The following is a 15,658-nucleotide window of genomic DNA, read 5'->3' as shown; positions in this document are numbered from 1 at the left end:
TTTCTATCATCTTATATGTCCATAAATTGTTGGTGTAGCATATTATTCAGATTTCATAAAATGGTATTACTTATTTTACTTCCACAACGAGGTAATTTTAATGTGGGATCAATTGGAGGGGGGGGGAGTCAACATGGTGGAGCTCATGCAGAAAAGGTTGTAAGTGTTGTGTTTGCAGGAGACCAGATAGAAAGGAGACAGGGCGAGGATGTTGGTCGGAGGATACACAAGTTGTTTCACGTGGGTGGGGATGGAATGAGTAATGGCGTGGGAATAATAGTATCAGAAGACACCAGCAAGCAGGTGGTTGGAGTGGAAAGATGGGAGGGACAGATAGTTATGGCATGGTTGGTGATACAGAGGCAAATTGTGTGTGTTATGTCGGCATTTGGGCCACAAACTGGAAGGACTGGGGTGGAGAAGCAGGACTTCAGGGATGCACTGGAGAAGATGATGGGAATGGTTGAGCTGGACAAGATGCTGTGCATTGCGAGGGACTTTAACGCAGATGTGGGAGTAGCAAAGCCGGGGAAAGAGGAATGTGTTGGTAAATTTGGTTGGGGAATGAGGAATAGGGTCAAGGGCTGGTGGAGATGGTGGTGCGGGATTGGATGGCCACAACTGGTTCATTCTTTCAAAAGCAGGAAAGCCACAAGATTACCTGTAGGATTAGACAGCATAGAACAAAACTGTATTTGGTGGTGGCAAGGAAGCGACAGTTGTGGAGGATTGAGGACTGTAAGGCAGTGGCAGGAGGACATGTTATCACCCAGCACAAGCCTGTGGTGTTTGTGGCACAGATGGAGAAGAGGAGGAAAGTTAAGAGCAGGGGTCAGAAGATTATTAGGTGGGGGAAGTGAGGGGAAACATCGTCAGAGAGTTCAAGGAAAGGTTAAGGGTGAGGTATGAGCAACTAAACGAAGAAGCGGAAGGTTTGGAGGAGTAGTGGAAGAAGTATGGAGAGGCGTTTCGGGGGAATTGCAGAAGTTTTGTGTGGAAGGATGTCAGGAAAGGATGCATCATCAAGGGATGGAACCAGGTGTGGTGGACGGAGGAGGTAGTGAAGGCAGTTGGTAAAAACGAAGGAGGTTTGGAAGAGGGTATGGAAGATCAAGGATCGGGGGTGGCAGCCGGATGCGGGGTTGCAACACCTGTATGGGCAAAATAAAAAAAACAGCAAAGAGAGCTGTGGATAAGGCAAGGAATTGTACGGGTGAGGAGGTGTATAACAAGTTGGAAGAGGATGGTGGGAGGAAGATGATATATAAATTATATCATCACAGGGATGAGGATGGTAAGGACATGAAGGGGGAGCGGAGCTGTTCAGGATGGTGGCAGGAGGCTAGTGACAGAGAGAGGCATAGTATTGAAGGTGTGGGAAGGATATTTCGGGGAGCTGTTGAACCGGGAAGAAAGCAACGGCAAGCTGGAGCTACCGTGTTATGTAAAGGGGAAAGTGGAGTTGGTGGAGATTACACAGGAGGAAATGTGGATGGCATTGAAGAGGATGAAGAAGAGAAGAGCACCAGGTATTGACGAGGTGTGTACAGAGATGATAATTGCACCGGGAGAAGTCGGAGTCGGTTGGATGAAAAAGCTGTTGATTATATGTTCTGCTATGAGAGATGGTTCAATTCCAGAGGAGTGGAGGACAGGGTCAATTGTGCTGATACGGAAGGGGGAAGTACAGGGGCATTACGCCGCTAAGTCATGTAATGAAGGTGCTGGAGAGGATTCTGGACAGGAGAATAAGAAAGAGTGCGGAGATGGAGATCGGAGTGGAGCAGCAGGAGTTTGGAAAGGGTACGGGGATGACAGATGGGATGTTCACACTGAGGTACCTGGTGGAGAAGATGTTGGAGGTGCAAGGTGAAATGGCATTGGGATTTGCGGGACCTGGAGAAGGCCGACGACACTGTCCCAAGAGAAATGTTGATGGCGACACTGAGGTGGATGGGAGTGCCAGAAGCATAAGTTAGGTGGGTGGAAGGGATGTACAAGGGAATGAAGGGAAGAGTCTTGGTTGTTTCTAGGATATCTTTTTCTTTTCAGTCTTGAAAGAAAGAAAAGTCTTTTCTTTCAAGCTTCTGGGTCTCACGATCTGCCATGACCATTTCCTGGGAAAATCACATTTCCAACCTGGCCTCAAAAGCCAGTCGCTGACTGGGAATCCTCCGTCGTGCAAAGCTTTTGTCCGTAGCCTGATGGAGTACTGCTCTCCCCTCTGGGCTGGTGCTCCTGCCTCCCACCTTTCTCGGCTTCACGCTGTCGAAACCAGGGCATTTAAGATCATCGGCATCTCCCGCAATGAAGCTGAGTCTTTGGGCCTCTCACACAATCACCGCAGGTTGGTCGGTGGTCTTTCTGTCTTCTACCGACTCCTCTCCAGCCTTGCCCCCCCCTGCTCTCTCTGCGATCTGTCCCCACCACATTTCCACAGGGCGCTCAAGGTCCGCCAACAACCCCCTGCTGGTAAAACTACCAAAATCACAAATCACTGCTCATCTTCACTCTTTCATTCCTCTTTTTTCCCGCCTTTGGAATAAACTTCCTCACTCTATTCTTTCCCATTCTTCCCTCCAGGCTTTCAAAACAGCTGTTCACCACCACCTCTTATCTTCCCCCATCCAAATCCTCGATCTTTTCTACCCCCGATAATCCACCCAAGCCCACTTCCTTCAATTCCCCTGCTTTCCTTCCTGAAAGTCCCTGTAATGTCCATCTTCTCTTCGCCATGTTCCCCGTCCCATCCCCATCCCTCTCCCTTCCACAGTTCACCTAATGTGTCTGTTCCCCACTGTTGTGAGTTGTGTGTTAGCTCTCATACGAGCCTCGACCAAGGTATACAAAAAAATAATAATAATAATCTGTAGAGTTCAGTGTGAACATCGGTTTGAGGTATGGAAGCGCTCTCAGCCCACTCACGTTTATCATGGTGATGGAGCTGGTAAGCAGGAAGGTGAGCCTGAGGGGTAGTATGAGGGGGTGTTGTTTGCGGCCAATCTGGCTGTTGTGGTGGAGAGTGGGCGGGAGATGCAGGAAGTACGGGGAGTGGAAGGAGGCATTTGGGTGGCATGGGCTGAAGATGAGTATGTGGAAGACTGAGGTGATGTGGGTTGGACAGCAGAGAAAATAAATGAATATCAGGATAGAGGGGAAAGAAATCAGATAGGTTTGAATATCTGGGAAGGAACGGTGACCGTGGATGGTCGGTCCGAGTCAGAGGTGCGGAGGAGGATTCAGGTGGGTGTGAATGTGTGGAGAAGGGTGGAGGGAGGAATGGCCGACAGAAAGATATCAAGAACGTTGAAAGGGAAAGTTCTGATGTCGTGTGTAACGTCGGCCTTCCTTTATAGTCTGGAGACGGTAGCACTGAGAGAGAGACAACAGAGGCTGCAAGTTTGTGGGAACAACTGGGTCAGGAGGATTACAGGAGTGAAGAGGGTGGATAGGAGGAGGATAGATGAACTGAGGGAGGAGATTGGTGTGTAGATGAGTTTGACAGGGAGATTGGTGAAATGCCGGCTGCGATGGGCTGGACACTTGGTGCTGATGGGGGAAGAGAGAATGGCAGAGTGGATAGGTTGAGGGAGCAAGGTCGGAGGAAAAGAGGTTGACCGCGGTTGAGATGGGAGGATTGTGCGAGGAATTATATCCGTAAGGTCGGGGTGGTTGGAGAGTGGAGAGAGTTGGCTGAGGACAGAGGTTGGTGGAGGAGTATCGTGGTCATTGCGGGGCAGGAGCTTGGTGTCATCAGACCTCATCCCTTGAAAAGGGAAGAGGAGGAGAAGAATACGAATTAATTACGCAGATTTATGATCAAGACATTCATGAAAACCACAAAACCTACAACAAATTGCTCAGCACAATTCTCCAATCATGCATCATACCCCAGGGATTTCCTCAGAAAAAAAAGAGTGGTCAAAAATTTTCTGCAAACTGATAGGGGAAATATACATGAAACCATTACAGCTTTGAATCACTGTGACTGCTGAATGTAAAGAAACATTTTGACGGGGTTTATTTTATCGAAAAGAGCATCTCAAAAAGTTTATGTTGCCTCATTGTCCATTATTCCACTTCAACAATGTCATCGTCACAATCAATTCAATGAAAGCAACAATAACCCAACAGCAAACATTCGCAGAGGAAGAAACAAAGTGAAGAGAAGTGCACATGTGTCCAAGGCAAAACAAAAACAACAGACAACTTCTCAATCCATCAATGTACAACACAGGAACTAGAAAACGAAGCATCCCACAAATACCTAGGAATAGAAGAAGGTCCCCCCCCCCCCGCCCCCAGGGACAACAAAAACAATGCGTTAAATAATCAGTAAAGAGTATCTATGCAGAATAAGACTAATTCTGAAGTCATCCCTCTCCCCAAGAAACAAAACCAAAGCTACAAATCAACTTGCAGTGTCGGTATTCCAATATATCTGTGCAAACAGTTTCCTGACGAAGGATTATACTGGGGCGGTTTACCATTGCCATCCCAGCAGTAGTCAGGGCAGGAATTTGTTATTTGGCCACGGTGATGGCGATAGCTCACCGGCTCTTTTCAAAGGACGCTGTGGAGTCTTGAATGTCCACCAACTGATGCTGGCAGACAGTCCACCCAGTTTAAACACCGATCCGAGGGACGACACACACCTTGATGAATCACCCTGCCTGCGAAACACCAGGTGACAGTTTAAAGTTGGCTCAAGATTTAAGCCCAGGGTAGACAGCTTCGAGGTGAATGTGTCCACCTAACCTCTCGGCCATCCTCCAGGTCCACATGTGACTCCAGTTGAATTTTTTTCGAATCTAAATTCTAAAATGTTCATATCTTGCATGTTGTTGTTTTTGTTATTCTCCTGTTTTTCAGTTTCACACTGTCATGGCATGAGAGTGGAAGGTGCACAATGTCCATCCACTCCATAACCTCAACTTGATTTTCATTGTTATTTGTGTTCAGTCATCAAACCGAACATTGTGAAATATACGAACAGGATTGTAGAGTGGAGAAGCGTTTTGGAATGGCAGCGTGTCACACAAGAATCCATCTACATATGACGTACACTAAAATGGTGGAACTTTTTTTTTTTACCCCTTTTTTTACCCCCAACTCCAAACGTTTCCTTACCCCTTGTTATCCCCTCAATCCTTTCCTTTTCACGCCTCTCCCTTCCACACATATGGTATATGAAGAACAATACCAATTAAATGGTTTGACAATCAGGAATATACAATCACTTATACAATGTTAGTATAAACTGGTGTTTATCACATTATACATGTGTTATATTTTGTAATCATCGTTTGATTCTAATTTCATTTTGTTCATGTTTAATCACCACGTTGTTTTTCTGTATTTTCATTTTCATTTGCTCGTTTTATTCCACATAATGCAATCAGAAATTGTTCTGCAAAAATAATAAAATCTGTTGTTCAATAATTCCACAACATGTTCACTGACACTTACAATGTCCTCCAACCCTCCGAGAGCATGCAGTTGGGACAAAACCTGCAGGTGAGTGGAAATTAATTTGTACAATATGTAAAAGACATTTCATAACCATCTCTTTTAAAGGCAACCACGGAAACGGTATCTGGTATTGGTGGTTGAGAGAACATGGGAAGGTTGTGATCACATCAGGAGATTTATTGAAATAGCTTCACACTGCTTATTACCATGGTACTACAAACTACTGTACATAGTTTCATGGCAGCAACAGCAACAGCGACAGAGCTACTTTAATATTCAGCACAAGAAAGCCATATCCACAAACGAATCACCTTGGGAGGTTCTTGAAAAGAAGAAGGAGAAGGACAAATAATTTCACATCTTCAGACGCATGCAGCTTCTGAATAGAAGCAGGTTTTCCTTGGCTCGGGGGGCACAATCCTGGAGGGGTCGTCACTCCGATGCAGAATACTCCCGAATGGCTCATTCTTCCCAGTAAGCTGGTCCTCATTTTACTGACCTCGAAAGGATGAGCATGTTGAGTCAACCACTCAACCCACCTGGTGCTATGTTGACAGCACGTCGTGGCTCAAATTCATGATCCCAAGATCTTAAGTCAGCCACCTTAACCGTTAAACCAACATAAAGCTTGGGGTTCTTAAGAGGGAGCAAAGAGTTCACTCAGACAGTCACATCAGGGGGAGGCTGATCCATCTGCTCGGACGTTCTTACAACAGAGAGCGATCAGGGGTGTGTTCATGGGTGACCAAGCAGCTAGCTAGCGCTTGCCAAGCCAGTCGTTCCTTATCAACCATTTCAAATAGAATGCCGGCTTGAGTGCTTAAGCCACTTAGCAAGCGTGCTTCAAGAAACTTGGTAACTGAACACATCCCAAAGCCAGTCGCCAACTGGGCATCCTCCATCATGCGAAGTCCTTCCTTGGCACACCTGAGCTCCTGACCACATACAAAGCTTTCGTTCACAGCGTGAGGGAGTACTGCTCTCTCTCTCTCTCTCTCTGGGCTGGTGCTCCCACCTCTCTCGGCTTCACGCTGTAGAAACCAAGGCATTTATGATCATTGGGATCTCCCGCGATGAGGCTGAGGTTTGGATCTCTCAATCTTTCACCGCAGGCAGGTCGGTGGTCTTTCTGTCTTCCACTGTTTCCTCTCTGGCCTGCCCCCACCCCCCCCCCATATTTCTGCAGGGCACTCAAGGTCTGCCAGCAACCCCCTTTCGGGTAAAACTACCAAAATCAAGAATCTCTGCTCACCTTCACTCTTTCATTCCTCTTTTTTCCCACCTTTGGAACAAACTCCCACACTCTCTTCAATCCCACTCTTCCCTCCAGGTCTTCAAAACAGCTGTTCACCACCACCTCTTATCTTCCTCCATCAAAAACCACGATCTTTTCTACCCCCGTTAATCCACCACAAACTCACCTCCTTCAAATTCCTTGCTTCCCTTCCTGAAAGTCCCTGTAGTGTCCATCTTGTTTACCCCGTGTACCCCACTCCATCCCTCTCCCTTCCACAGATCTCCACATGTCTCTGTTCCACACTGTTTTTTTCCTTCCCTCTCCCACCCCTCTTGCCTCCTGCTCCCCCCTTGTTGTGTGTTCTGTGTGTTAGCTATCATATGAGCCTCGACAGTGCATACAAAAAAAAAATAGAACAAAAATCCCACCTCTTCATCCAAACGCATGTTGGACACCTTGTTTACATCGGTGCACATTCCACATTAAAGGGACCACTCATCGTTTTTGGAAATTTAACTCCTCATCTGTGTCATCCATGAGCACTGCCATTACAGATATAGAAAATCGAATGATCGACTTCTACTCACCGCCAAAGTTTGATGACTTTGTCCAGTCTGAGCGGTGTAACATAAGCTGTTAAGCTTGTGTGTGGGTGATTACAGTCACAAGTTCAACCAGAAGGGCACTTGGTAGAGCGCATACCTCCACCCCTTAATCCCCGATCCCCGAGAACATATCTGGCCCAATACATTTTTGAAATATGCTATATATCGTTTTTGAGCCCCATCTCTCAATGGTGAAAAATTACTTTTAAAATTCCAGTTGTCGGATCCGGATTGGGATCTTCACCAAAATCTAATCAGTTTCCTCCTCGTTGGCACACACCCAACCTTATCCACATAATTTCACCCAGATCCGTCCGCAACTTTTTGAGATATCCTGTAAACAAACAGACAAACAAACAAACAAGAAAGAAGAAGACGTCGTGTTGAACATGATATTTGCAAAATCCAAAAAACAAATTTGACGTCAAAAATAATTGGTGGTTGAATTAAATGACCAAATATGCAAATCTTCTTCCGATTTCAAGTCAATGAGATGAAAATTGAGGATTTTCGAAATACCACCTTAGTTGTTGACCTCAGCACTATGTTGACGTTTTGGTCCATGTTGACCTCAAAAATAATTGGCTGGTTGAATTCAGTGACCTGAAATATACATCCTTCAAATTTCAAGTCAACCGGATGAAAATTGAGAATTTCAGAAACACCACCATAGTTGTTGACCTTGGGTCTATGTTGACCTTTTGGTTGATGTTGACCTCAAAAATAATTGGCTGGTTGAATTCAGTAACCTGAAATATACATCCTTCAAATTTCAAGTCAACCGGATGAAACTTGAGGATTTTAGAAATCACACCGAAGTTGTTGACCTTTGGCCGATGTTGTCAGGTCAGATTAGATTTGTGACTTGCTACAGGTACCACGTAAACCTGCACTAACCTGCTCTATGGTCGGGCTGTCAGCGACTAAACCGTCTCCCCCACCAAGTTTTTTTGGTGAGGAGGGTGTTTGGATATGGACACCCAGCAGGATTAAAAACAAAACCTGTCAAAGGGCTGAGGAGCTCCATGTGAGCCAACGGCCATCCATATCTCGTGTCCAACTGTGTCTACGGACGTCCTCCTGCAGTTGGGTTACTTTTTATGAGGAGGTTGGTGGCAGGATTTGCACTCCGGCCACTGGAAAAACCCTTCATTCCGAAAAATGTACTTAAAGCATCAAAAAAACATCTGAAAATCCAATGAGTGGGAGTCCCTCCTGTGCAGCTTCCCTTCGCAGGGCAGCTCACCGGATGACGGGATTGGGGCAAAGCCTTTGGGACGCCCAATCTTTGATGATAGGAGGGAAACCACGGGGTAACCTTCAGGGTCAGATTGTGGGAGAGTGTGTCAGAGTGGTGCTGAGGTGTCGTCCACCAGACGCGGTCTCCTTGAGTTAACCTGAGGCGGTCCCTTCGGGTAGGTGCCTGGAAAGGAGTTGCTGTAGCTGTGTCCAATAAGCTGACTCCAATGATAATTGAGGTAACACCGGTCAACGAGCGTATTATGAGACGAAGGATTCATCATTCCTTAGGTGTCATTTCCATGGTCTCTGAATATGCTCCAACTAAGGCGAGTGATCTCACAGAGAAGGACACAATCTACACCACGCTCGAGTCTGTGGTTGATCAGTGCCCCAGGAGAGATACACTTCTAGTCTTGGGGGATTTCAATGCATCGACTAGAACTGATAAGGATGGTTATGAGATGTGTGTTGGTCCCCATGGGTCAGGAACTGTGAACGAGAATAGCACTAAATTCCTTGACTTTGCAAGAAGTCATTGACTTAAGGTGGCCGGTTCATGGTTTCAGCGTCCACAAGCTCATCGCTGGACTTGGTATTCCAACGCTGGTGGTGCGGTAAAGGAAATTGACCATGTGTTCGTTGATGGTCACTGGAGGATGATCCAGAACTGCAGGGTCTACCGGAATGCTCAGTTCCACAATACTGACCACAGGCTTGTTGTAGCAACTCTGAGGTTGAAGGTCAAATCCAGGAGAATGGATGAGAGGGTAGCTGAGGAGTTTGCGAACAGGCTGAGTGGAGATTTGGGGGGTCTGGGTGCTTTTGGGGATCCTGAAGAGTTGTGGAGTGCCTTCAAGACCACCATCCTTGATGTTGCCGGTCGATGTCTTGGAACCCAACGTCAGGCGAAAAACGACTGTCTCTCAAGGGACACTGGATACCATTGACCAGAGTCGGAGGACCAGGCTGAATGGCAGAACTGAGCTTTTCAGGGAGCTGAGGCGTAACACTGTACGTGCGCTCAGGGTGGACAAGGAGGCCGATGTGCGAGGAATCTGTGAGGGGGTAGAGCATCACCTGTGGATAGGTGATTCTCATCCTGCTTACAGGGGAATTCGCACATTACGTTCATCCAATCCCATCCCTCGGTGTACTGCAGTTAGAGCAGAGGGTGGTAGGCTCTTGACAGAGGAGTCCGAAGTGAAGGCCTGCTGGGCCGGTTACTTTGAGGGGCTGTACCAGGCTGAACCACCAGCTGTCGAGTTGGATGTCCATGGTGTTACTAGCCCTATTGCTGACCCTCCAATCAACTGTGATACACTTTAATTTGTGGAAACACAGGCTGCAGTGAACCGGTTGACGTGGGGTAAAGCTCCTGAGATCTGTGGCATCCATGCTGAACTTCTCATGGGTGGTGGAAATGCTGTCTGTACTCATGCCATTGCATGCAGTTCTGTGCTCTGCCTGGAACGCAGGCATCATCCCAACTGACTGGAAGAGGGGCCTTGTTGTCCCTCTCTCCTCTCTGGAAAGGGAAGGGTGATCACCAGGACTGCAACAACTACCGAGGGGGTGACGCTGCTCTCAGTGCCGGGCAAGGTCTTTGCTCGGATAATTCTTGATAGGGTTCGCCACCATCTGCTTGAGTACCAGCGTCCAGAGCAGTCAGGCTTTACACCAAAGAGGTCAACGATTACACTGGTTTACAAAGAAATTTAGGCATGCATGAATATAGGTGTTCTAACCTAATTTTGTGGTGCTGATTTCAGATACGAAATCCATTTTCACTCATCACCTCTAGTTTTTGAGATATACATGTATACATGTAGGTACATGTATACATGTAGGTACATGTATACATATAGCCCTAGACCCAAAAATATCTAAATATTTCAGTAATACACTGCAAAAATAGGTGTTTTAGACTAATTGAGGGATGCTGAACTCAAATTAACACTTTGGCAAGCCGATGACGCTGTTTGCGTCATCCAAAAAACTCCGTAGGTCAAACATGTGCATTGTGCGGCTGGGAACGCCAGTAGCTTACTAGTGGTTAGTGCTGCTCCACAATTATCCGGTAGGATGATACTTTTATATAAAGTAGCTGGGATTTTAATTTTTATTTTATACTATAGAAGAATCATTTCTTGGGAATGCTGGGGTATTTATTCCCATGGGCCACTCAATTCATTTGAAGGAGTCATATGACAATATGGAGCTCCTTCTGGAAGCTGTCAAGTACCAGCAGCACCAGTGGAGCCTCTGTGGGGACCTCAAGGTCATTTTGCTCCTTATGGGTATGCAGGCGGGCTTCACGAAGTACTGCTGCTTTCTCTGTCTCTGGGACAGTCGAGCTGTGTCCAAGCACTACACGCAGAAGGACTGGGGGTCTAGGAGCACTTTCGTGCCTGGGGAACACAGTGTCCAAGAAAATCCTCTGGTGGACATGAACAAGGTGCTTCTTCCCCCTCTTCATATCAAGCTTGGCCTCATGAAGAATTTCGTGAAGGCCATGGACAAAAGGATGGTGCTGCCTTCCAACACCTGTGCACTCTGTTCCCAGGTCTCAGTTCTGCTAAGCTCAAGAAGGGAATCTTCATCGGACCTCAGATCAGGGAGGTGCTGAAGGATAAGGTATTCGAGGAGAAGCTCACCTTGAAGGAACTGAGAGCATGGGAAGCATTTAAGTCAGTCTGCCATGGCTTCCTTGGTAACACACGGGCACTAGATTACCAAATGCGTGTTGAGAAGTTGTTGCAGGCTTATCAGTGCCGAATGTGTCTCAAGATTCACTTTCTCCACTCCCACCTCAACTTCTTCCCCCCGAACCTCGGAGCAGTAAGTGACGAACATGGGGAAAGGTTCCACCAATATATTACTAAGATGGAGAGCAACTACCAAGGCAAGTGGAACCCCAGCATGATGGGGGACTTCTGCTGGATGCTCCTGCACGACATCCCGAAGGCAAAGTACACCAGATCCTCCACAAAAACTCACTTCTGACTGTCTTTTGTACTATGATATGTATATATGCTTATATCCAAGTAAGAGTAATATTTCGTTCTGTCAGTGTTCTGTGTCTATGTTTTGTTTCATTCTGTAATATTCCATTTGAATATATGAAATAAACACATTATATTATAAATATATGCATTATAATTTTAAAAATGGGATATCTGAAAGCAAAAAAAACTAGAGGTGATAGAGCAAAACTGTTTAGAAATTTGAATTCAGCATATCAAAATTAGTCAGAAACACCTATTCACATGCTTGCCTCAGAATTTTTTTTGTACACATTGTCAAAGGCTTGTATGAGAGTGAACACAACGCACAGAAAGGGGGATGGGGGGGCATGAGACAAGAGGGGTGGGAGAGGGAAGGAGAAAACGGTGGGGAACAGAGACATTTGGTGTCAGGAACAGGGATGGGGTGCAGAACAAGGGGTGATGATGATGGATATTACAGGGAATTTCAGGAAGGAAAGCAGGGAATTTGAAGGAGGTGAGTTTGGGGTGGATTAACGGGGGTAGAAAAGATCGTGGTTTTGGATGGGGGAAGATGGGGTAGTTTTACCAAAAGGGGGTTGCTGACGGACCTTGAGTGCCCTGCGAAAATATGTGGGGGGGGGGACATATCGCAGACAGAGAGGGGGGCGTGACTGGAGAGGAGATGATAGAAGACAGAAAGACCACTGACCTGCCTGCAGTGAGAGAGTGAGAGGCCCAAAGACTCAGCCTCACCGTGGGAGATACCAATGATCCGAAATGCCTTAGTTTCCACAGTGTGAAGCTGAGATAGGTGGGAGGCAGGAGCACCAGCCCAGAGGGCAGAGCAGTACTCCATCAGGCTGTGGACGAAAACTTTGTAAGTGGTCAGGAGTTCAGGAGGGCCGAGGAAGGACTTTGCATGACGGAGGATTCACAGTCGGCGACTGGCTTTGGAGGCAAGGTTTGAAATGTGGCTTTCTCAGGAAAGGTCATGGCAAATAGTGAGACCCAGAAGCTTGAAAGAAAGGACTTCTTCTGGAGGATTTTTGAGAAAATAGATGGGGGGGGGGTTCTAAATGGTCCTTTCAGAGAGACATAGTGAGAGTGTGAGATTTGTCTGGATTGAAAGACATGTTCCACGTGTTGGACCAGTTTGTGATTTTATCCAGATCTGCAGTGAGCGAAGAAGCTGCTGCTTGTCGGTCTGAGGGATGACAGATGGTACGGCAGAGGGTGGAGTCATCAGCAAAGAGATATAGAGGATTTTCCAGAGAGTCGGAGAGATCATTGATGAAAACCAGAAAAAGAACAGGGCCCAGAACGCTACCTTGAGGAACTCCAGCCTGGACAGGAAGGGGGAATGAAAGAACTCCATTTAGGGCTACATGTTGACTGCGACAGGAGAGGAAGTCTGCGAGCCATGAGTGGAGATGGCCTTGGATACCATAGGAAGAGAGTTTGGTGAGTAGGGCAGGGTGCTAGACTGTGTCAAAAGCACGTGATATGTCAACGGATATGGTTCTGGTTTCATGTCCAGCATTAAGGACCTCCATCTATTGTTGGGAGAGCAGAATTATTATATCCAGGGGAGAGTGACCTGGTCTGAAACCAAATTGATGATCGGAAATCAAGCCATTGGAGAAGAGGAAGGATTTAATGTCTGAAGCGATGATGAATTCCATAACCTTGCTGATGATTGGGAGAAGGCTGATTGGTCTGTGGTTGCAGGGATCTGTTTTTGCACCTTTTTGTGCAGGGCAGCAATATTTGCTGATTTCCAAGCAGATGGCAGAGGACCTTGAGCAAATGAGAGGGTGAATAGAACAGGGAGAGGGTGAGCAAGAGCAGAGGAGCAGGCTTGTAAGACAGGTGGGCTGATGCCGTCCAGACTGGTTGCAGAATCTGAGTCGAGGTTAGACAGCAAACTCTCCATCTTGTGAGAAGAAGAGTACAGTTGAGTAAGGTGTTTACAGAAGGTGATGGGTTTGGGACACAAGTTTCAGATGCAAACACCGAGTTTAGACATTCAGCTTTTTCATGTGAGGTATCAGCAGTGCGGCCATTTGAGGTAAGGGAGGGGATGGAGGGGGAACATACACCAGAAACAGATTTGATTAGACACCTCCAGGATTTGGAGGAGGGAGAGAGGTTTGAGATTTCAGACTTGAGATTAGAAAGATGTTGTTTTCTGGCTCTCCTGAGGGTAGATACACACTTGTTCCGAGCTTTGTGGAAGGAACTGAGATTACCCTCAGTTGGGTTTTCTTTCCATGAGGCAAAAGCAAGTTGTTTCAGGACAACTGCCTCGCCACAAGCTTCAGTGAACCAAGGGCTGGAGGAAGGGTAGGACAACTGAACACGAGAGGGGATAAATCTGTGCATGAGGGAGAACAAGTTTCTTTGAAAGAATTCCCAGGGTGAGTTGATGTTGGAGAAAGTAGTGATAGGAGACCAGTCTATAAGTTTAATGGCCGCTTGGAGACCCTGCCAGTCGGCTTGAGTGAAATGCCAGACTCGACGGTGCTGAGGTGGTTCTCTGATAATAGCCAGAGAGATGTCCACTCTGGCAAGCACGTGCTCAGAAAAACCGATTGGAGTGGAGGAAGAGCAGCAGATATTGTAAGAGAAATTTGTCAAAACCAGATCCAGAAGAGATGGAGTACCATTGGTTGAGATCCGGGTCAGGAAATTGACCGATTGAGTCAGTCCCAATGAGTCACAGAAAGGTTTTCCTGAGGTTCCATGACAGGTGAGAGAGGTACCCACACCTAGCCAACCGGCGTGATGACAATTGAAGTCGCCACATATGAGGAAGAGTGAGTTTGGAAGAGAAGATAGAAGTTGGTCCATGTTTTCGGATAGTGAGGTGTAGATGGAGTCATCACTGTTTGGTGGACGGTACAGTCCACATATAAACATGAGGTGGGAGTGGAGGGGAAGCCGTAGCCAGAGGTATTCCTGGGGTGTGGGGGAGTGAGGGCAGTGCATGGAGAGTGAGGAATAGAGTCTTTGATGAAGAGAGAAACTCCTACACCAGGACGACGATTGACCGTATCATTGCTGTTCGTGTCCTCACCGAACGCAGACGAGACTTTCGGCAGGTGCTGCTTGCAGCTTATGTTGATCTCTGCAAAGCGTTCAATTTGGTGAATCGGGATGCCCTCTGGAGGATTCCTTGTCTTCGTGGGGTGCCACCAACACGGATCAATCTGATGTCAGAACTATACTGTGGTACTGAGAGTGCTGTGAGATGTGGTGATACCATCTCTGACATATTTCCTGTTGTTACTGGTGTTTGTCAGGGGTGTGTACTGCCCCCCCACACTTTTCAGCACATGTAAGGACTGGATTCTAGGGAGGATGTCAGAGAGATAAAGCAGCGGTGCATCATTTGGGAATGTCAAGATCTCTGACCTTGACTTCGCAGATCATGCAGTCATCTTTGTGGAGACTCCAGACATCCTTTTGGGGGTCTCGAGGTGCTTAAAGAGGAGTCGGAGCCACCGAGATTATGGGTTTCATGGGTCAAAACTAAGATCCAGGCTTTCAATGACATCTTGGATGCTGTGATCTTGCCTGTACCTGTTTGTGGTGAGGATGTTGAGGTCGTGGAGAGATTCACTTCCCTTGGCAGTGACATTCATGTCCCTGATGGCTGTGAGCCAGAGGTCAATGGACGTCTGGGTCGGGACTGGGGAGTCATGGATTCACTGGATCATGGGATGTGGTGCTGTCGGTGCCTGTGCGGGATGAAATGAAAGATGAAAGTCCAAGTCTTCAGGTCCTTGGTGTTTCCAGTCTTGCTCTACGGATGTGAGACTTGGACTCTGACCAGGGATCTAAAACGGCGACTTAATTCCCTTGGTACCAGGTCTCTTCGGAGAATCCTTGGCTATCACTGGTCAGACTTTGTGTCCAATAAGTAGTTGCTGAGACAGACTCGAATGAGGTTTGTTACCTGCATAGTCCGTGAGCGTCACCTGCAACTGTATGGACATGTGACTCGTTTTCCTGACGCTGATATTGCTCACCAGATTCTCTCAGCGACGGAGCCTCATGAGTGGAGAAGGCCAATGGGCCAACCACGTGCCTCATGATCGCATTCGGTTGATCGG

General features: G+C 47.0%; 1 protein-coding gene across 1 annotated transcript in view; it reads left to right on the top strand.

The window, feature by feature from the left end:
- Window positions 1-5,450, top strand: part of LOC147010507 (cathepsin K-like) — a 43,272-nt gene extending 37,822 nt beyond the window's left edge. Inside the window, exon 10 of the mRNA XM_085858916.1 lies at window positions 4,873-5,450. Coding sequence (XP_085715042.1) covers window positions 4,873-4,893 — 21 coding nt within the window. The 3' untranslated portion in view covers window positions 4,894-5,450. The remainder of the gene's footprint in view (window positions 1-4,872) is intronic.
- The last annotated feature ends 10,208 nt before the right edge of the window (window positions 5,451-15,658 follow it).

This window comes from Eptatretus burgeri, chromosome 16, assembly GCF_056783735.1.
Source record: "Eptatretus burgeri isolate ZD-2024b chromosome 16, Ebu_testis_v1, whole genome shotgun sequence".
NCBI classification, from domain to species: Eukaryota; Metazoa; Chordata; class Myxini; order Myxiniformes; family Myxinidae; genus Eptatretus; species Eptatretus burgeri.
This window is presented reverse-complemented; position numbering and strand designations above follow the sequence as displayed.